Source organism: Aquila chrysaetos, chromosome 17 (assembly GCF_900496995.4).
Source record: "Aquila chrysaetos chrysaetos chromosome 17, bAquChr1.4, whole genome shotgun sequence".
In the NCBI taxonomy this organism is placed as follows: Eukaryota; Metazoa; Chordata; class Aves; order Accipitriformes; family Accipitridae; genus Aquila; species Aquila chrysaetos.
In genome coordinates, this window is record NC_044020.1 from 2,842,933 (window position 1) to 2,864,512 (window position 21,580).

General features: G+C 43.3%; 1 protein-coding gene across 1 annotated transcript; it reads right to left on the reverse strand.

Annotated features, from left to right (window-relative positions):
- Positions 1-1,011: 1,011 nt before the first annotated feature.
- CSF2RB (colony stimulating factor 2 receptor subunit beta) lies at positions 1,012-13,760 on the reverse strand. Its single transcript, XM_041129595.1, has 16 exons — positions 13,599-13,760; positions 12,483-12,744; positions 11,785-11,970; positions 9,019-9,139; positions 7,046-7,212; positions 6,314-6,462; positions 5,652-5,823; positions 5,423-5,555; positions 5,158-5,318; positions 4,237-4,382; positions 3,963-4,134; positions 2,834-2,924; positions 2,475-2,544; positions 1,729-1,832; positions 1,128-1,458; positions 1,012-1,086 (listed from the first exon to the last, which is right to left on the reverse strand). The coding sequence occupies exons 3-16, from the start codon at positions 11,870-11,872 to the stop codon at positions 1,012-1,014; spliced, it is 1,980 nt and encodes a 659-aa protein (XP_040985529.1). The 5' UTR covers positions 11,873-11,970; positions 12,483-12,744; positions 13,599-13,760.
- Positions 13,761-21,580: the final 7,820 nt, after the last annotated feature.

A 21,580-nucleotide genomic window follows, 5' to 3' on the forward strand; every position in this document is an offset into this window, starting at 1 on the left:
TGCTCCGGCCTGGGGTCCTCCCCGGGCTGCAGGTGGAGATCTGCTCCACCGTGGACCTCCCTGGGCTGCAGGGGGACAGCCTGCCTCACCATGGTCTTCCCCACGGGTTGCGGGAGAACGTCTGTTCCGGCACATGGAGCACTTTCTCCCGCTCCTTCGTCACTGACCTTGGGGTCTGCAGGGTTGTTGCTCTCTCCTATTCTCACTCCTCTCTCCCAGCTGCTGTTGTGCAGCAGTTTTTACCCTGTCTTAAATATGTTATCATGGAGGTGCTACCAACATTGCCGATAAGCTCAGCTTTGGCCAGTGGCAGGTCCATCTTGGAGCTAGCTGGAACTGCCTCTGTTGGACACGGGGGAAGCTTCTGGCATCTTCTCACAGAAGCCACCCCTGTAGCCCCCCTGCTACGAAAAACTTACCAGGCAAGCCCAATAAACTTGGGGATCTTTCTAGCCCATCTGCACATTCTTACTGGGTTTTAGGTTGGGGACACGGTAGCAATTGCCCATAGGGGAGGAAAACTCTTATGGTGCTGCCAGGATTAAATATGACTATCTAGTTCTCCAATACAGGTTCTTTGGGAAAAAAAATATTCCTTTTCAAAACATATCGAAGGACATTTTTGTGGGTTCTGAATGTCCATGGAGACCTAAAGGGACAGTAAGATAGTCTCCAAATGTATCCAGGTGCAATTCAGGAGAAGAGGCCGGTGCTTGACCTGAAACTGGGACCATGACACCAGTTTTCCCAGGAGAAAACTCATGGCAAGAGTGGTCACTGGGGGGCTGCGGCTCCTGTGAGTCACAAGGTAACCCCCCAGCAGTGACAAGTGGTGGACGGTTGGAGTCGCCGGCTGATGGCAGTAACGGGCTCGCTGTGGTGATGTACTCCAAGGGGCACTGCTGAGGAGACGCGATACAGCTAAGAGCCTTCGGAGATTTCTGCTCTTCTGTTCTCGCGTTCGTGCCTTTCCCACAGGCTGGTGGGGCCGGTGAGACTTCTTCCTCATCGTCAAGGTGCTGCATCACTTCCTTCTGATCTGGGAGCAGGAAGGGCTGTGCAGGACCTGCTCCTGGCTGTTCTTGCCTTTGTGGAGCCTGGGGACAGTCTTCCTTTGGGAGGGTCACGTACTGAAGGGAAACTGATTTCTCCCGGACTCCCACTGGGTCCACTCCCAGGGTCGGATGCATATCAGGCTGGGAGGATGCCACTGGGCTGTACAAGTATGGACCATTGAAAGCAAAGCAAGGGATTGCTGTCTGGGAAGCAACACTTGCATCAGCACTGTTTCTCCTCGAAACAGGAAAGGAATGACCAGCAATCTGACGTGAGCAGGCAACTGGGGCGTGCTCTGGCTCATTTAAAGCATGGTAGGAGTTGTGTAGGTCCAGTCCAACAGGGGAAACAACTGTCGTCTTAGCCTGCCCTTCAGGGGACTCTGCCAAAGTCTTCGTCTGCCTGAATGGGGGAAAGTTAAAAGTTGCTCCTGAGAGATATTATTGTGGTAAACGTTAACTATAAAAGAGGCTTAGTTGAAAACACACATAGCTACACATAGCGTTAGAAAAAGTCTCTGTTGGAGAAGCAGGCTAACCCAGGTATCCTTCCTCAAAAGCAACTTGTATACGCTTTTTCGTGACGGAACATTTGATTATATCCTGCCGTGACTTAGGGAGCTCTTTGAGAGACTATCATCCACAGTGTCACCCTAACGTGCTGTTCACTCACCTGTCCACAACTTGAAGGAAGCTAGCCTGCTCCATCTTCTCGGAGAGGTTGTATTTGTTGAAGTCCAGCTGGCTGCTTGTTGGCCGGTTTCCTAAGGGTACTTTCTGAAAAGTGAAGAAGCAGACATGACAAAAGAGCAGTGTCTCACTGGCAGTAGAATCGAGAACCACACATTCCTCATGGACAAAGACAACCAGCAGGAGAGCCTACAGCACCTGCCAATAGGGATACAGCTTCACTAATACGACTAGAAGATGTGTCCTGTTCTCCAGAAGATGGCTACTTCAAACCCATATTGCCTACCACTGACCTAAGTACAAGTACTCAGCGAGCCAGCTAGGAAAGATGCCCTTCTAGACTTGTTATTTACGAATAGGGAAGGACTCGTGGGAGATGTGACGGTAGTGGCTGTCTTGGCCACAGTGATCACAAAATGACTGAGTTTAAAATAAAGCTAAGGACACCAGATTATTTCAGTCAGTTAAAATTTTAAAGTACTGAAAATTTTCTAGCTTGATTTTAAATCACAGTGATGCTGACAAGATCAACACAAAGAAGTCTACTAGGATAAATACAAGAACACCGTTATCTTGAATGTGACCAGAACTTCTCCCAAAAATAAGGCATAGACTAATGAGGATATCTGTTCATTGGGGACTAGGAGACAAGAAGAGCTCTTAAGATTACTGGAAGTCCTGAAACAGAGAGCGAAATAATGAACCCTTCAAGGTACAGTTCCCTCTTACCCCCAGGTAGCTCTGGATCAGGAGACTCTTGCTGGGGTTCGGAATCTTTGCCTCCCACATTTTCTTCTTCCTGCAACAACAACACAGAGTTTGCAAGATTTGGTTCTCAACGTGGCTGCAACCGGAAAAGACTGCACCCCGTGCACCGTGCTGCTCTGCACAGAGAGGCACCACCGAGGCCCTGGCACGCCACCACCCAACTCCCACCCTTGCACGGACATGCACAAGGCTGCCCATTGCACACCAAGGCTCATCTCCACACAGACGTCTCTCTCATGGCGCACAAGAATTGCCTCAGCCTTTATGCCACCCACATGGCCAACACGCTGCTAAATCTCCTCGTCACAACGCAAGCCTACCTGAGGAAATACTTATAGCTGCAATAAGCAACTATCAGCAAAGTGATGATGAGAACTGGGAGCATCACTGGGAGAACCACTGGTGACAGAACTGAAACAGAGAAAAAAGAAATAGGTATCCACCTGCAATATGGCTGCTTCCCATAACAGGTTTTTCACTCTTCATGCAAGCAGGTCAGCCAAACGTAGGTGGCGTGTCAAGAGATACGATCCTGAGGCCTTCAAAATGTTGGGATACCCTCCAAAGTGGGACAGACCAAACGTGGCCTGAGCAGCTTACTGACCAAAGGAGTTCAGCGTTTCCTTTACTGATTCTTTTCCAATTTTCCCTGACATCAAACAATTTATGCTAATAAAAAGATGGTTAGGTACCTTACTCCACCATCAACAATAGGCAAGCCTTCAGTCATCTTAGGTCTGCCTTACTCTGTACAGTCCTGAAGAGATGGGCTCTCAGAGACTTCCTACGAAAGAGCTTCCTCTGCTTAATGGCCATAACTGATCATCAACAACATACCAGTTTCTTCCCGAGTACACTCACCAGAATTTGCCTACTGTCTTACCGCTACAAGCTTCCTCAGCATAAATCATGTAAGATCATAGTACTTTGGGCACAAGACCACATGATAGCAGACATTCTGCCTCTAAGTCCAGAAAGAGCAAGAACATGTAAACGTTTTATCTCCAGTAGAGTCCACTGTGTGTTTTATGCAACCCTGTAGTCACTCTGCAAATACAAAAGACTGATGGCTTATATTCTGCCTTCTTGCAGTCGCAGGCTCTTCAGTCACTGACAGCAGAATGGACTGATGGAATCAGGAAACAAGGATGATCTTTTGGGCAGGATCTCTGCTTGATCCCCATGTGGAAAACTTTACGGTTGGTTGTACTCACCTTGTGAAGGGCAGTAGGAAAGAAGCTTAAAAGGTCATTCCTGCTCACCTCCTTCATCAGCATTGCTGCTGTACTTGCAAGGATGCAGACAGGACAGCTGCCTTGTTAAGTGACCCAGGCTAGCTCGTGGCTGGACCTAACTTCAACCCCAGCTGAGAGAATGTATTTTTCTATAGAGGCATTTCAGCCACTAACGGTCCACCAAACCTTACAGAAGCAGCCTGCATGAAAGTACCATTCTCAGTTTTCCAGGTGAACTCCTCACTCCATTCACTCCAAGGCCCATCATAATGAGGCATGTTCACCCTTGCACGCATTTTCCCCCTATATTCTGTAGACGGTGCCAGCATCTGCAGGGTGAAGATGAAGGGAGGTTCATCATTGTTGATATTTAACTTCTGGAGAGTCTGGGGAGAAGAAAGAAGCACAGATAATGGAGGTGAGAGGAACTGCCTTTCCCATTTGCCCAGCAAAGAGAAATCTGGGAGTCCTGCCTTCCTAAGACCTACCTTTTTATATTGGTGGGTTTTCCAGTACTCGACTTCGTATCTCTGTTCTATTAAGCCGTATTCGAAAGTGTGTTTTATCCACCTCAGTTCATACTCTTCGTTCCCTGTCACCGTTACTGACACATTTGCAGGTGGCAGCACTTTAACTGGAACACACAGAATGTCTCACAGTCCTTATTAACATACTGGTCCAGCACTCCCTTTCACCACTGTGAATAGCTTCCAGAGACTGAAAACAATGTTGTTTTATGCAATGTAAGAAGTCTCAGCTTTTTAACACTTCTTAATTCTCTACATCTTCATTTTCTAGTCAAATACAATAACCAGTAGTTATTAAAACACCAGTAGACCGTTAAAGAACAGAAAATCCACATCCATTAATATTGACAGCACTCCCTGTGTACAGAAAAGCAGTAAAGCAATATTTGAAACATCTGTACTGGTCCACCACACTTGCAGCAGAGATTTTCAGCTCTCTTGGAGCTACTGCCTGATATTGTCAACCACTGCGGGAGCTCTCCCAGCTTTAGTCTGTGAAATGCAGCACCAGTACCTCCAGATACATGCAGGCAGAGACGATCCAGCTGGCACCCCTTACTCAGCAGAGGAGTCCTACCTCATCCAGCGCTCCAGGGGCCACTGCCCAGGAGCGCTGGGTCACAACCCGAGTTTCTACACAGCAGCTTCCACCACCGCCACTCCCCTCAGAGCAACAAGTGCCACTGAGGAACTCCACACCTACAAGACACCTCTCCCAGACCTCTGACCTGACACAGTGTCCGGTCCCTTTCTTCATCAGTCCCCCTCTTGTCCTCTTCCTACCCGCTTTTCCTCATCACCACTGCCCTCAGCCCCACTTACCCGGCCAGGCATCTGTCCAAGAAACAACCAGGAGAAGCAAGAAACAACACAGCAACTCACTGTTCTTGTAGGCTTCAATCAGTTTCTCCTCTGTCTTGGCCCGGACAGACACATGGTACTGGCTCTGACTGCTGGAGTTGCTGACCGGGATCTCACAGCTCTGGACTACATACAGGACGTGGGGCAAAGCCTTCTCGAGCACAGGAGAGCACTCCTCTTCTCTGAGGGGAAAAAAAGAGCTTGAGCTGACATCAGGGGGGGAATGGGACAGAGCAGAAACTCCACGGGAGAGGCACAGGGACGCTGCCATGGGCAGAGCACGTACGCTGATGATGGAGTGGCCCTGAAGAACAAGCCAAAGAGGACAGAGGTGGTAATTGCTTTCTTCACTTCCCAGCTGCATGTCAAACGGTCTGCACCATTGAAGAGGCAGCGAAGGTTCCCGGGCTGAAGGCCACCTTCAGAGAAGATGAGAGCACCCTAAGCAACACGAAAGGTCTCGCTTCTCAGCCAGCGTTTCCACCCCTGCACAGCCTCGCTCCATCCCACACTACCTTCAGGGGTCTCCCACGATGCCTCCGTGCTCCACTCACTGTACTGCCCGGAGAAGCCACTGGCCCACCCCGGTCTGGCTCGCACACGGGCAACGTAGCTGCTCCCTGGGACAAGGTCCTCGCGGCTGAGATGGCAACGTGTGGTGTTGGTGAGCAAGAGCGAGGCAGCTTTCTGGTGTTTGGAAAAAGGAGGGAGAGCAGGGAGGGAGGAAATTGGGGAGTTGGGGATATGTATGCTTAAAAATTAAAAAAAAAAAAAAAAAAAAAAGGTGCATCCTCCTGCAAGGGGAAGCAACTTCAAATGTATGTCGCTATCTTCCCACATGACCCCACAGGCTCCTGTTGGAACAGGATTTCATTCCATTTGGGAGGGATTCGGGGGAAAAATCAATTCCAACTCAAAACCCAAGTGCAGTGGGGATTTTTTCAGTGAAGAATAGATTTTTGCATTCAGTTCAGGACAAACGGTATTTGACTGGGCAAGTCACTTGCAAACAGAAAGAGACCCCCTCCTTCTGCCTGACCTGAAACAACATTTGCTGTACCTCCTCAGAGTGCCTGAGAATGCAAAGGCCATTCATTTGCACAACTTTTACCACAGGCTCTCAACCTCCCAAAAGGGTGCAGCCCAAATCAGGAGAGCCCGGCTCCCCCGCTCTTACCTCCCAGGACTCCCACTCCCGCTTGTAAGTGACTTCATACTCCAGGGCATTGCCCAGCCCTTGGCTTCCATCAGCTGCTTCCCAGGTCAGCAAGAAGTCTCCTGATCCCATCAAGCTGACTGAGAGGTTTTGAGGTGGGAGGGTCTGAACTGGAAGGTGAAGGCGCAACCCATGAGATGAGATAGTGAGGACAGGGACATGAAGAAGGGAAGAAAATGCCTAGCTGATGTTCTCTGACATATTCTGGTTATTTAACAATTTCCCTGGGTTGCTACAAACAATCCATGATTCTTTTGCACCACAAAATGCAAACTCTACCAGACCTGGTAAATATAGTTATGAACAGAAGAGGAAGAAGGGAGAGCAGTGCTGTTGTGCAGCTTTATAGCAACTTTGTGAAAGAATATGCTGTAATGAATGTAGACCATGGTGCTGAAACAGAAGGGTTTTTTGGTATCTTCCCCCAACCCCAATCAAGACACTGGTTAGCTGGCAGGTCTACCCCCATTTTTTCCATTGTAACCATTGAAGGTAGACTCATTTTTGTCTATCTTGAATGCACTGAGTTTGAAGGTGGTAGTATGGCCTTATAGCCATTTAACTGCACTCTTGCTTACATTTCAGGTTAAGGGCTGACCTAAGTATCTTTTTAGGATTAAATATTCAATACATTAATCTGAAAAACTTTTAAATACATGAGAATATAAACAAGACTTAATGGTTCATCTTTACCATTCTGAAACAAGTAGACATTTAGTTCTGCCTGCATTGTCAGGTCAAATTTGAAGGTGTAATATTCTCCATCATGTCCATGGTTGTGACACACCCAATGCATTGTGAAGTTCTGGCAGTCAGTGTGGTTTTCACCTTTGCGGGACCTGCAGGTCATTTCTTTGTTCCTGATTACACAGAAAAAAAACATGACTATCTGAATAGGATGCTGCTAGATGGCCCAAAGGGTGGTTTCCAAAACCTTCCCCACATGCCATTTTATTCTGTTTCTAAATCAATGTTTATCACTGCATTATGTTGGCACACTCCTGTAGTTCATTAAGTGACATGGATAAATTCTCTAATATCAAGCACATCTGCTTTATTCTCTCTTCCTTTCCTCAAAGGAAGATGCACTCACAATAACTATCTTGGTTTGGTAGGTGTCTGGGCCCTGAGCACAACTGCTTTCACACACCCCCTGCAAGGGGTTTGGCTACCCATGCTCAAGGCTGTCTTAGCTGGAATCAGCCTGACTGAGGGCTTCCCCACCTTCATTCAGAAGCTGCTTTTAATTGCAGGCCCTTGCCTTTGGTCCTTGCCTGAGCTATGACGCAGCTGTATCTGTGCCTGGTGATATATGTTGCTGACTGTGATCCGTGGAATTGACTTCCTAACTTGACCTTAAGCTTGGCTACTGCATAGGGACTTCCTTGGGGATCTGGACTGATGGCTGATCCTGGTCACTCTCACTGTTCTGCTTTTCTTGTTAACTGTGGGATTACACTATTGTCAATGAGGTCAATGCCTTGCTGTCACTCTCAGCTCCTAGCTCACCTTCCCTTAGCAAGCAAAGCTTGTTGCTTCCATAACAGTAGGTTTGGCAGTTTACATGCATACATATGTCTGTTATACTAAGCTTATGCTAGAGAAGTCAAAGAAGGTAAGCCAAAACAATGCAGCTAGCAGTTGTGACAGAAGTTTTGTGAGGACTATGCTACTGCAGTCCTCCTACAAAAAAAATTTCTTTCCATGCAGACTGTGAAGTCCTTTGTGTCACAGGAACACTTCTGTGGTTTGTAGACTTCAATCCACAGCAAACTGCTAATATTTGGAATGTGATTCAATACTCCAGGGACTGTAAGGGGCACCTTCTCCATTGACTTCAACAGCTGTCAGGTCAAGTTATGAGTGAATCCTACAGCTCTTTCTCAAAAATAAAACCAAGATAACTTCTTCCTATTCTTATTTCACATTTTCTTCCCACCCTCCAATCTCTCTGCTGTTTATCCCTTCATCTCCTGCTTCTACTATTATTCTTTTTCTCCTTCCCCTATCTGTTGTTTACCCCTCCATCTCCTGCTTCCACTATTATTCTTTTTCTCCTTCCCCTATTTCTTCCTTCTTCTCTGTCCCTTTCTCTCCCTCATATTCTCCATTTTGACTGTTCTGTTTTCTTCTTGAAAGGAAGCAGACGTAGCAAAAAGATAGTGCAAGACAGCCTCAGTATCTCCGAGAGGAAACCCAATGAGTCTAACAAACATGTACAACTTCTGTTTTTCTCACAGTTTGTTCTGCAGAAATTATTTCAACATAGCTATGCTTTTACTGGCATAAGGAAGAAGAAGCCTTCTTTGCCATTCTGATTAGTTATTATCACCACTGCATCTAGTTTAACACATCCTTCTCCACTCGGGTGCAATAATTAACATGTCCTGCCATATTTTGTGTGTGTGCTCGCACAGCAAAAGCAGGGGACAGTGATTGAAAAGATAATGAAAACAACTTGATTAGTATCCTCTGCTTCCTGTTCTTCCTCATCCTGCACAGATACAGCTTTCTTCCTAGCCTGGACATAACACTGGTGTCTGCAAGCTGGATACTATGGTGGCTGCAAGCCCAGTCCACTGTCCTTTTGCCCAGCTCCATCTCTCAGGTTCAGCAGCCAAGCCCCTTTAGACCCTTCGCAGAACACCAGCCAGGCACGCACTTACTTTTCACAGCAGTTCAGAGTCACATTCACGAACTGATGAGCCTCTGAACACTCCATCCATGTGCAAGTTGTAAGAGATACGTAGTCGCCATAACACTGTAGGGTCTGCATTGGGATGCTCTCTGAAAAGAGGAAACAATCAGAAGATGGATGGGGCTAAAGAAGGTAGTGGGAAACGGTAAAATGAACACAAGCTCTGCTACTGTACTGGAGAAGGCAGAAACAGAGAAATGAGGAGCTGGGTGATGAGATCTGCTGGGAATATCCCCAGTGTTGTTCAGCTCATACCGCATGGATTTCACAGATAAAATTTGGCCCTTCATGGGAAAGCCTGAAGGCAAGAAGTCTCCAACAGCGCCTGCTGCTTTTAGAGTAGGCTGGACTGTCATTAGTTGCCATTCATCAGAATTTTAGCGTGAGTCTTAGGACTGAGAAAGCCTCAACTTTTTGACTCTGCTTGTTTGTAAATCAAACTGGTCATGCAAGAAAAGTGAGATTCTGGTCTACAACCTGTGAAGAAAAGCTGGAATTGTTTTATAATAGGTAAAATTAATTTTCAAGAAATATCCTAATTCAAAAGGTAAGTCCAAAGGGTTAAGCTTGGTCTTTTTAAGCCTTATTGGACTTCATGCCTTTGAAGCAAAAGGGCCTCATAACACTGGCTAAAACCTCAAACATATCTTCCCCCTTCTGTTCCCCACCCCCCAGACAGGAATCACAGCCATTCTGATACAGTGAACTATGATCTAAGACTTCAAATTGTACCTCTGTTTCTCTTCCTGAACTGCAGAGGCCTGATGCTCCATGAAACTCCAACACAGATGGAAAGCTGGTCAAGCAAGTGTGAGTATAACACAGAAAGCCTAAAAGAGCAGCTCTCCCCAGTGAGAAGCCTGTTGTCTCCTATGAATGACCTTTCAATATTCCCAGTTGGAGGAAATGAGAGTACCAAGACCGACTGGGCAGTGCTGAATGGGGATTTATTTAGCTGAGCACTCACATCAGCATCAGTGTCCTAGAATCTGTGTAATTCTGAGTCCTGGTAAATCTCTGCATAGTTTTGCAATAAACAAGGGTTCAAGCTGAATGGGAGAACTCCCAGGACCTAGACAGGGTAGTGTTGACTTTTGTACCCCTTAACAACAGAAAGAATCTGGGAGACATATAGAAAAACAGCTTCTAAGAACATAATTATAGTTTTGAGAAAAGCCAAACAAATGCTTTCACCAATTCACTGCTCTTCTAGCAGTCAAGAGATATCTCGGTAGAAAGGCAGTAAGTGCAAGATATGAGTGATTTATTGTTTATCGCAAAAAGACAGATGCCTCATTAAGAAGGACATTCAGTTTTGCCTTTGTGGGTTGTTGTCGTGGTGGTGAATACTTTCATGTGCCCACCGAATAAGCTCAGTTGCCTTAGCAAAAGTTATGCCTCTAGGAAGTCATATGCAAAAGTGAGACACCCACTCTGGTTAGCTACAATGACATTTAAGTCACAGAAAGGAGAAAGCTTCCTGACAAGGAAAACATATTTCAAAAATCTAGCTGCTGAAAAATTTGTGTCCCTCTATCAGTAAACAAACATATCTCATAGGTGGATTTGCAGAGAACCTGCTTTTCCTTTTTCTTTTGTGAAAAACCCATGTGCAAGGAGGAGCTGTGTCTGTGTTGAGGAAAGGTCACTGTTAACCTGGGAACATGAATGTTCCCTTCCCTGAGAATTCAAACTCCAAGAACAGGTGCTAGAGTTGCCTCTGCTGTGATGGGAACTACTGACCCAGGCTCAGCTTGGTTGAGAGCTCTGTTTTTCAGAAACAGCAGCCAAGAGATGGCAAGAAATGATTTTGCTATTCCTAGCAGCCCTAGGGCAGCTGATGCCTAATCTTGCAAGAAACACCTGTGCCCAAGTCAAGTCACTTTCAGGTCCAAAAAGTGAAATATGCTGCAAAGACAAGGTTGTGGCAGTCGTCGTGGGGTTATTGCTTGAAAGACCACAGAGTCTGTGGCATTCAGTACTGCAAATCACACGTTAGGCAAGGGAGCATAATCCTCCCAAGTGCCAGAGATACATGTCTATCTCTGGAAAGTTAGATGTGCAATGGGTACATTTTTCAATACCTTTTATTTCAATACCTTTCATTCAATACCTCAGAGCCTCCAACACTTATGAGTAATGACTCAGTTTCTCACTTGCACAGGTGCTGTGCCTCTGCTCTGCCAGCAGTGTTACCAGCTGAGACTCTCAGCTCCCTGTCTCTTAGGAAGCAGTCAGCCCTCGCTCTAAAGAAAAAGAGAGTATCAATTGGAGGCAGGACAAGTCAACAGACATAACAAAGAGACACCTATTGTGGAGGAAAAAAGGCAGGTTGGTAAAAAAGTTTTCTTTTGGTATAAACCAAAACGATATCTAATGATGGGACAGGCAAAGTCAGAGCTCATACTGGTAACAGTCAGGCCTACTCAGATGTGAAACTTCATGACAAGTCAATTTCAGTAAATAGACTAAGAGGCTGTGAATATTGTCTAGCCCATGAAGTTTGGGGTCTTGCCTAAATACCATTCACAACTCTCCCATTGACATACAACTGGAGTATTTGGTATAGCCCTGGTAACTACATATGTGTACGCTCATAGAGTGTCCTTCTCTTTCTGTCACCAAGATGAAAGTAGAAAATAAAGGGAGGATGGAGAAATATCAGGCTAAAAGAAAAGGAACAATAATAGAAAAGAAAGGAGGAAAAAATAGAGGCAAAGAGTCTGAAACTCACCTCGAATAGTTCCAACCCCCAAAACCAAGCATGGAGCCAGAAGAAGACTGATGAACTCTCTCATCTTCACTCCTTTGCACACAAGCATGATCTTATGTCAGGCAACAACTCCCTGCATCACTGGCTGTTCTTCCTCAAATGAATGCTCAACAGCCACTGTTCTTCCTTCTTTGTCACTGGTTGTAGCTGAAAGCAAAACTCATGTGGTTAGCTGGGTGGGTCTTGGTCCTTCTGTTGGCCCCAAACTACTTCTTCCACCAACACTGATGTGATCTCTCGGAGTAGCTTCATATGAAGGTAATTTATTAATGGGAAAACTTTCTGCCTCCTCATCAGAGGACAAAACCAAAGCTTGCTGTTTGAAACTAATGGATTTTCTACCTCCTTCCTTCACCTTGAGAAGAAACAAGCCCTAAGTTACAAGCAGGAATTAATTATCCATGTTGATTCACCTATCTGATCCATACAAAGTATACCCTGCTGTTCCACTGAATCGTGAACCTGTCCAAAAAGAAACACTTCCTTGCCTCTCTTACCACTCCTACTCACAAAATTGTACTTCTGGTCAACTGAGAGAACCAGTCCTCCTATTTCTTCACCTTCAGATCTGATTCACAGGGCTTTTAAGTCCTTGTTTGTTTGAGGAGAGAGGGATCCTTGCCAATTCGTTCCTCACAGTAACAACACATTTGCCTTACCTGAATGCTGAATGGTCTTCAAGGCAGGTGCTTCACAGCAAGCAATTAGCTGACTTTCTCATTTATCACTCACATGGAATCGGTGCAAATGCAACTGCCAGCAGGACACCCACAGCTGTACCCCTTCAAAGGAGCCTGAGCTCTACCTCCCTTTCAGTTGTGCTGTTGTAGTCTTCAGCATGAGGCATGTTTGGTTTGTTCTCTCCGACATTCCTGTTTACAGCAGAAGTCCAGCAACTAGGTTCCTGATCTGTATCTATATCTAAGAGGAAGAGGGAAGGAAGTACTTTGTTATATTTTGCTTAAACAATTTCCAAGAAATGTGACTAATTTTTCCACAAAGAAGATGTAATCATCTCTTAACAGAGGCTGAAATTTGCTGCTTGTTTTCTGTTTATCTGCACTCAAAACCTGTCCTTTAAATCATCATTCTCCTTGTGTGCATTGTTTTCTGAAAGGAAAACTAGTCACCATAAAGTTAAATGGTCATTAAATAAAACAATCATTACATTGTGAATGTTGTCTTAAAGACACATTGCTGTTGCTAAGCCTGACCTGTCTCTGTCCAAACAGTAGCACTAGAATTGTGGATTCTACTTAAACCAAATCCACATTGTTAAGGGATTAAAATTCAAGCCACTCTCTGATTACATATTTTAATTTAAGTGATAATATCACTTTGCATCAGTAGAAGTGAGGAAAATACACTCAAATGGAGACAGTGTAATTTAACATATATTTAGATCTTCTTTTTAATCTTAGGAAAAAAAGGAAGGGGAGTGGTGGCATCTAAAGAAGTGAGAGGCGGTGAAATTTCTTACGCTTTCTCTAACCTAACCTGCAGTCTCTGTGAAGAGACTACTATAGTTTTGGGCAGTACCTTCACCACTTAAAAGTACCTTTATCAATTAAAAGTACCAGACTTCAGCCAATTTTGGATTACGTCCTCCACAGCATACACAATTTCTTAGAAATCAGTGGCAGCTGGAAGTGCATTAGAAAAATTTTTGAAAAGCTAAAAGAAAAGCAGAGTAAGCCAAAGTGAGGAAGAATAAGGGAAAGCTACTTTACAAGTATTTTCAGGATATGCTATGAAAGTGAACATGCACACAGTACATGGAGTTGAACTTGAGAACGGAGGCTTTTTGTCTTCACAGTCCCCAAAGGGTACACACACACTCTCCTTCTCTTCATGCGTCTTTCACAGATAAAACAGAGGTGTAAGCTTATCCCTTCAGTTTCTTCTGAACAGGCAGAATTATCCCACTTACAGACCTGAAGAAAAATGAGGATTGGGAGTGAATACCCATGCACTATGTCTCTTGAAACTTCAGTCATTCATAAGTAATCGCTTTTTCTTCTTTTCATGCTTGTTAAGCACATTCACACTCTGTGTGATTCCAAGCAATACTCTGTTACTCCTCTCACTTAATTTACTCCAATTAGGTTTCGGCATCCCTAGGCACAAAGGATCTACCTATCAGATGGAGTGCTTCTGCAATAGAGCAATGCTTGGTGAATGTGAGATTAAAGTTCCTTTGGATGGAACGGAGGCGTGCCTCTTCAGCAAAGCTGCTACAGTAACTTGAGCTTGCATGGAGTGTGACCGGAGCAGTGATAGCAAATTCACCGTGCTAGTCTGACAGCAGAGTCTGACACCTTCAGTTACCTTGTTAGTTTGCACAGAAATCACTGTGCCAAGACACACCTATGCTACAAAAGTCTGAAGAGCTTTGGCTTCAGAAAGTTAAAAGGCAACTTCCTCTATATAATCAGGCTGTGAAGTGATGCCTTTCTTTTTAAAGGCCTGACAAAGGGAGCTAACTGGCATCTTAATTCCCTATCTAAAGTGAAATCCAGTACCAACCTTTAGCAGCAGCTTAGGGTAGAGGTTCAAGAAAATTATTCTGATACAAAGACCATGTAGGAGGGATGAGTCTAAATCCCTGGGTTTCTCCTGCTCTGTTTACAGAGCCTTAGTGAAAGCAACTTTCATGGGTATTTATAAAAAGCAGTGAGCAGATTGCCATAAATTCATTGGTAATCTCTTCAGGACTACTGGGATGGGCTCTTTGACCAGAAAGACTTTAATTAATCCTTTCAGAAAACACAGAATCGTGAATTGACATGACAGCAAAAGGCCATTTGTTAATCAGTTAAAATCTTTTATCCCAAAGTGAGATATAACTTGACTGAATGGATGGACAAGTCAAGCCTTTCAGCTCCAAGACAGGACATGAGGATGAAACCAAATCATCCTTTAGACACTGTGTGGGTCTTGTCATATCTGTATAGGCCATCCCTAGCCTCTCTTGCACTCAGTGGAAGTTCTGTCCGGCATGCGATGTCACAGATTGATATCACAGTAGCCAGGTACCCCTGAGTGGGCCAAGTGGACCTCATCTGTTGGATCTGGTCTTCACCCCCAGGAGGAGGTCACCTCCCAAAAAGTGCTCCTGAGTGACATGAACGTTAGCCAACACTGTGCCATGAGTTACTCAACACATGCAGCAAAGACTGATAGGTGTCTTAAGTAGGACGGCTTCCCTTCAGGAGCCCCAAAAGGAAAATATCTCCATTTCTAATAAAATTAAGATCATAACCAAGTAAATAAAAACATGGACAAACATTTTATTAGAAAAGATGCATGCAGTTGAAAAGATGGCACATACCACGAGGAATCTAGACATTCTCTTAGTAAGTGCTAAGAAAGACCCAATGGTTATTGCCCATATGCACACCACCAACAAAGAAACAACAGGCGAGAGGTCCTGAAAGCAAAGTTTAAACCAGGAGGCTAAAAATGCGGTCCTACATAGTGGCATTCTTCAGTGGTCCTGGTTATATACTCTGTGTCAGATAACAAAGGCTCAGTGCATGAGTGATTAAACTGTGTAGGGAAAAGGGGATTATTAGTATCTGGTAAATTTTTGAAGCAGATTAAGTTTATATAAGATGGGTTCCACCTAATCAAAACAGAATCAGTACTGCTGACATTTAAGATTAAAAATGCTATAAGGCAATTTTAAAATGAAAACCAAGGAAATCATGCCAGATGTGGAAAGTAGATTGTTCAAGATTGATACATCTGCATGGTCTGAAATCACAGAAAGCCTATGACTTAGAAAAATGGATAGAATAGAAGGTAAGAAAAAACCAAAGAAAAACAACAACCCAGGTAAGCAAAACATATAAAACTATGCAACTAAAACAAGACAAATGCCCAAATATGTCTATACAAATACTTCGCTTTTAAAATACGGTTTAAATAGCAGAAGCATTGCCAAATGCATTTAAAAAAAAAAATAGGCATTATGGAAGTTTGATGAAGATATTCAGTGGAACACTAATACATTTTGTACACGAAGAGTAGTTTGCATTTACACATTAATGCTAAAGAAAGTATGGTGTCAAACAGAGTATGTGTCAACAGTTGTGTTGTACTGCAGAATTTCAATGGCTGCAGAATTTCATTTCACACTAAAAGGAATGGTATGCTGTTAGTGCTGTGCTATGCTATCAATCACCTGAGCAGAAGGAGGTGAGTGAAATGCTAGAGACAACCAGAGACCCTGAAGGGCAGACAAACAGTAACAACAGGACAGTCCAATCATACTAGACTAGGTAAACATCACAGTGAACCGTGATGAGGCTATGTCTCCACTGGTAGACTAAGCCAGGACAAGGCAAAGGTCTGAGCTCTGGAATGAGATCATAGACTCCGCTCATGTTGGCGAACGCTTTGACATGGCTTTTGTCTATGTCAATGAGCAAGCCAGGGACAGTTTCCAATATGCAGTGTGGAAAAGGCCACCTTCTACTGTTGGGGAAAGAGCTTGGATACACAAATCTTCCATGACTGCACCATGTCAATTGCTCTCACAGCCCGAAATGGACCTTGGCCTACTTTATTTGCTAGTATGGATCTAGTCACAGATTCTACTTTTTTAGCCACTATAAATGATTGCTTCTTGGAGCTATTTGTGAAGGCACTCACGAGAAAGAAACAAACTGATTTAGTCCTGAATAATATACAAGACCTAGTACAAGCTGAAACAACAAAACACACAAGTTTACTACAATAATGTTTTAAGGGCATACATACATAGAAATAACAAGACTGGCAAAATAACCTCAAGAAGCTGTTAAAGGGGTCAAATGTTTGCAGTGCGAAAGGGGCTGTTTAAAGAATCATTTAAAAACTTAAAAGCGAACTTAGGCCTTTTGTAAGTCTACCCATGCTATAAAGGTAGGGTTATTGTAGCCTTAATGTTCTGAAACAGTAAATGAGGCAAGACATACAGAGAAAAATGATAACTTATAATGATCTTTTCCAACTAAATCTTTCAGTTTAATAAAACATAATTACTTTCCTCACAAGCCTTGCATAACCTACATTCTTACTCAATTGCTTTAATGTAATAAAATCTATAAAGGGACTTAAAAATTCAATTGCCGAACAAGTAATTGTAGTAGAAAATCAAAGGCTTTAACAGCCCTCAGTATCAGAGAAAAAAGTACCAAATGCAAGTTTTTGAGGAGTACTCAGAGAAGAATCCAGGGAACTACTGACCAATCAGGCTGGCTTTTGTGCAGGATGGGTGATACAAACTATAATGAAAAATAGGAATAGTAGAGGGAAATGTTCTGGTGAAGAGTTAACATAGCTTTCATAGAGAGTAGTCATGCCTCATAAAACTAGTAGAGTTCTTGGAAGAACTCCAGAGAAAGATACAGGGTTTTCCAATAAGTGTATTATACCTAGATGTCTAAAAAGCTTGATGAAGTCCCTCAAAAATGTGGTTCCAAGAAACTAAGAGATAAAAGGAAGGTGCTCATGTAGATTAAAGTCAGTTAAAGACAGAAAACAAATGAGACAAATTAATGGTTAGTTTTCATATTGGAGGAAAGCTTTAAGTGAGCTCTCCCAGAAATTTATAATCTTCAACATAATTTGAAATTATCTGGAAGACTGAGTGATCAGAGATCTCTCACCTGAGAGATCTGGGTGATTGAGAAAGACAAAATTTTATCTAGGGTACTCCAATCTAACAATGATGGAAAAAGTTAAGTTATTAGGTTTAAATGGGGTATGAAATTAGAATCATAGAACCATAGATTCATAGAATGGTTTGGGTTGGAAGGGTCCAAACCCCCTGCCATGGGCAGGGACACCTTTCACTAGATCAACTTGCTCAAAGCCCTCTCCAACCTGACTTTAAACACTTCCAATGATGGACATCCACAGCTTCTCTGGGCAACCAGTTTCCATGTCTCGCCAGCCTCATTGTAAAAAATTTCTTCCTTATGTCCAATCTAAATCTACCCTCTTTCAGTTTAAGACCATTGCCCCTTGTCCTGTTACTACAGGTCTTGGTAAAAAGTCTTTCTCCGTCTTTCTTATAAGCCCCCTTTATATATTGAAAGGCTGCAGTAAGGTGTCCCCGGAGCCTTCTCTTCTCCAGGCTGAACAACCCCAACTCTCTCAGCCTGTCTTCATAGCAGACGTGCTCCAGCCCTCTGATCATCTTCTTGACCCTCCTCTGGACTTACTCCAACAGGTCCATGTCTTTCTTGTACTGGGGACCCCAGAGCTGGATGCAGAACTCCAGATGGGATCTCATGAGAGCGGAGCAGAGAGGCAGAATCACCTCCCTCGACCTGCTGGTCATGCTTCTTTTGATGCAGCCCAGGATACAACTGGCTTTCTGGGCTGTGAGCGCACATTGCTGGCTCGTATCTAATTTTTCATCCAGCATTAACTCCAAGTCCTTCTCTGCAGGGCTGCTCTCAATCAATTAATCAATTCAGTGTTAATAAACACATAGAAATTCATGTGACAAAAAAACCAATTCTAACTATACAACAAGATCAAAGAACCTGTGAGAGCAGACAAATAATAATAGTAATGGCAGAGTCCAATTATCACAGACTGGCTAAGTAACGTGTTTCTTGAATACCATATTCAGTTCTTGTCATCTCATTTCAGAAGAAGTACTGTAGAATACTCTGTAGAAACAAAGTACAGAAGTGTTTTCAGAAATATGGGATCTATAGGAAGAAAGACTAATTGCTATGGAATTCTTCAGCTTGGAAAAAGAAACAACCGAGAGATGAGTTGACAGAAGTTTGTAACACCTCAAACAGGAGATGGTGAATAAGGAATGATGGTTAATCAATTCTCCTAGAACAAGAACAAATGAGCAACTTACCATGCAACTAGCACAAAACGAGTCCAGGAAAATGTGGGCATTTTTTTGTTTGAATGTTTTTATTTATAAACAAATTGATTAATGCTTTACTATCAGACATTATGAAGCCAAAAAATAAAGCGGTTTTAGAAAGGGCTTAGTTGAATCTCTAAGGCCAGAACTGTTAAGTACATATTATCTACAGCAGCTTAGACGTAACCTCCAACTCAGGAAGGCTCTGGGCCAGATAGCAGGTAAATATATCAGTTAAGGATTTAATTATTTACTGTATACTTTTCCATGTTTACTACACCGTGGCTTTAAGCATCCACTGCAAATATTGGCAGAGACACAACACTGGGCAAGATGGAATGACTGTTTAGACCCAATGTGCTAGTCTTATGTTCCTATATTATAGTCTCTGCTGCAAGTAGAAGGGAAGAAAAGGGTGTCTTTAGATGCTGAAATGGCATCACGAATCCATCATGAATCTGCAGTGAATGAAATAAACTTGAAAATGTGCATCAACATCCTATGTACCTCTGAATGCAGCAGAAGGACAAACAGATTAGAAGTACACTGCAAGGCTACAGCAGATGCAAAAGTACTCATCTCAAAAGTTTGCAATGTATGTACATGCTGTGAACAAGGAGCTGGAAATTTTTTTAAAAGAGAACAGGAAAAACCATCCAATTGTTTCAGAAAGCTTTACATCTACTTTTCTAGACAAACAAATTAGCCTTCAACAATGAGGACCATATGCTCCTCTAACAACAAACTGGAAAGGACACGATGAATCTACAAAGCTTTTGATCTAAAGCTGGCTTACGTTGAGTAAGTTTGCAGAGGAGTCTGGGTCCACCCACCTAACGCCATGGTGAAACATCCATCATGTAATATGAAGAGTTGTTAGGAACAAGGTTGGAGCATACGGAATCCTGGCAGCCACTTGGAAGGACTTAAAAAGGGCCAAAACAGGCACGAAGTCATTGTGCTACTTATTCCCCACATACAGAACATGACGTGTGGGGTTTCTTGTCATGGCAATTTCAGCTCTGTAGTGAGAGCAGAGAGAGCATGTCGGCAGTGAGGAGAAGAGGCAGAGATCATTCATTGGAGTTGTATGGGAATAAGATTATGTGTACAGATGTGTTTGACTTAATGAACAAGAAACTACACAGGGACTGGCAGGATGGGTTGGGTTTGTTTTCCATTACCTTGCAGAGATGCAGGATTCTCAGAAATTCTGTAGCTATTGTTCCTTCAGGCCTTGGAGGGCTTTCCACTGCAGGCTTCCTTTTCTAGCAAACCATTCAGCCTCATTTTCCTTCCTTACATAAAAGATAACCCCCAGGCTAGCAGAAACAGAACACACTAGTTCAGCATGGATCTTAATTAGAACTATTGACGCCACAATATACTTATTAGCCTAATCTCATGCAAATTCAGGTAATATATTTCTGGTTGAGGAAGATTTTGATAAGGGAATAATAAACTGATTACTTCAGAGCAACAAAGAGAAAAATGCCTGCTGTTAAGACACAGGCAGAATCTTTGATGTTCGAACACACAGTAAGGAAAGGGTTGCAATGATTTCATAACTGTATATTCATTGTAAATAGAGAGTTGTAAAATGTGATTTACAGTATTAATTCAGATGCCTACCTCTCCTTTTTTGACTATATAGGAAACATTGGTGAATCATGACTCAGATATACAGGCTGAGGGGCTGGAACTACTTAGTGGGAAGCCCTACAGAGAGAAGCATGTCATAATTGGCTCCTGAATCATCAGAATGATGATTCCTCTCCCGCATATCAGTACCTAGCACTGGGGAAGGTAGCAGCAACCTCCTTTTGCACAGTAACTTTGCGGCTCAAGCTGATGATCAGGAAGCTGAAGACCTGGGACTCACAACAGCTCCTAAGTCTTGAATCATCAGGCTACAGGATTATAAAATACTTTTTACCACCCCCACTGCAGCTGGACCTAATGCAGAAGAAAATGGAAGATTCATAGGATCAGCAACAAAGTTTATGGAAGCTTTGATTCTGTTACCCAGTAAGAAGTGGATTCTTCCACAGCAGAGCCATAGGTTGTGACCCCTACTTCCAATGTTCATTACATATTTTAATTAATGATGCTTAGGTGGATAGTGACAATGGCATGTTACTCTGCAAGCTCCAGGCTCCTGAAGTGATCTTCAGATCATAATATCTGCTCTGTGGGGTCATATCAAATGTTGTTGTATCTATAAATCCTGGTTCCAAAAGCAGCCTCTCTAAACGCCCAGTGAAATGCAGAAGGATGGGAGCAACAGATAGCTCTTAGAGTGCTGATTGCAATGCAAATGGGCTTCATCCAAAAGTCACTGAGCTGAATAAAAGTTCTGCCACTCACTATTCTTCTTGGTTATTAAAACCATAGCAAATCAAGGCCCAGCAAGGTGATGCATATTTAAGATGTGAATCCAGATACCAAATTTACATACAAATTTGAACATCTCCTTTTAGTACAGGCCTAGACAGAGCACAATCATACAGCCTGGAAGAAATTGTTTTGCTACTCATAAAAGGCCAAAGAAGAGACTAACAAAAATATCCACTGATTAGGAAAGGACTAAATTGAAAATCCCTTAAAGTGGTCATCAATATTCTCTATCAGAGGCTGCAACTGCCTGCCTTTAGCTGTCAACAAACTGAATTTGCACAGCTTTCAGATTTAAAATGGTATTTATAAGGATTTAAATTCTGAAAAAACAATGCATTTCACTTCAATTTATGAATCAGCACTGTCCGATTAACCCAGCAGAAGCAATCAGCTGGCACAAACACAAAACTCCTTCTCATTATCTCTGTTAAATACTATAGCAAAGTCAGGAGAAAACATCCTACCCCACAGGTGACA

Excerpts from the sequence above, each read along its gene's own strand:
- CSF2RB (XM_041129595.1), bottom strand. The coding sequence starts at position 11,872 with ATGCTTGTGTGCAAAGGAGTGAAGATGAGAGAGTTCATCAGTCTTCTT. Across the intron at positions 5,319-5,422 it reads AGGGCCACTCCATCATCAGC|AGAAGAGGAGTGCTCTCCTG; the intron begins GTACGTGCTCTG and ends TTTTCCCCTCAG. Across the intron at positions 1,833-2,474 it reads TGATCCAGAGCTACCTGGGG|AAAGTACCCTTAGGAAACCG; the intron begins GTAAGAGGGAAC and ends TTCACTTTTCAG.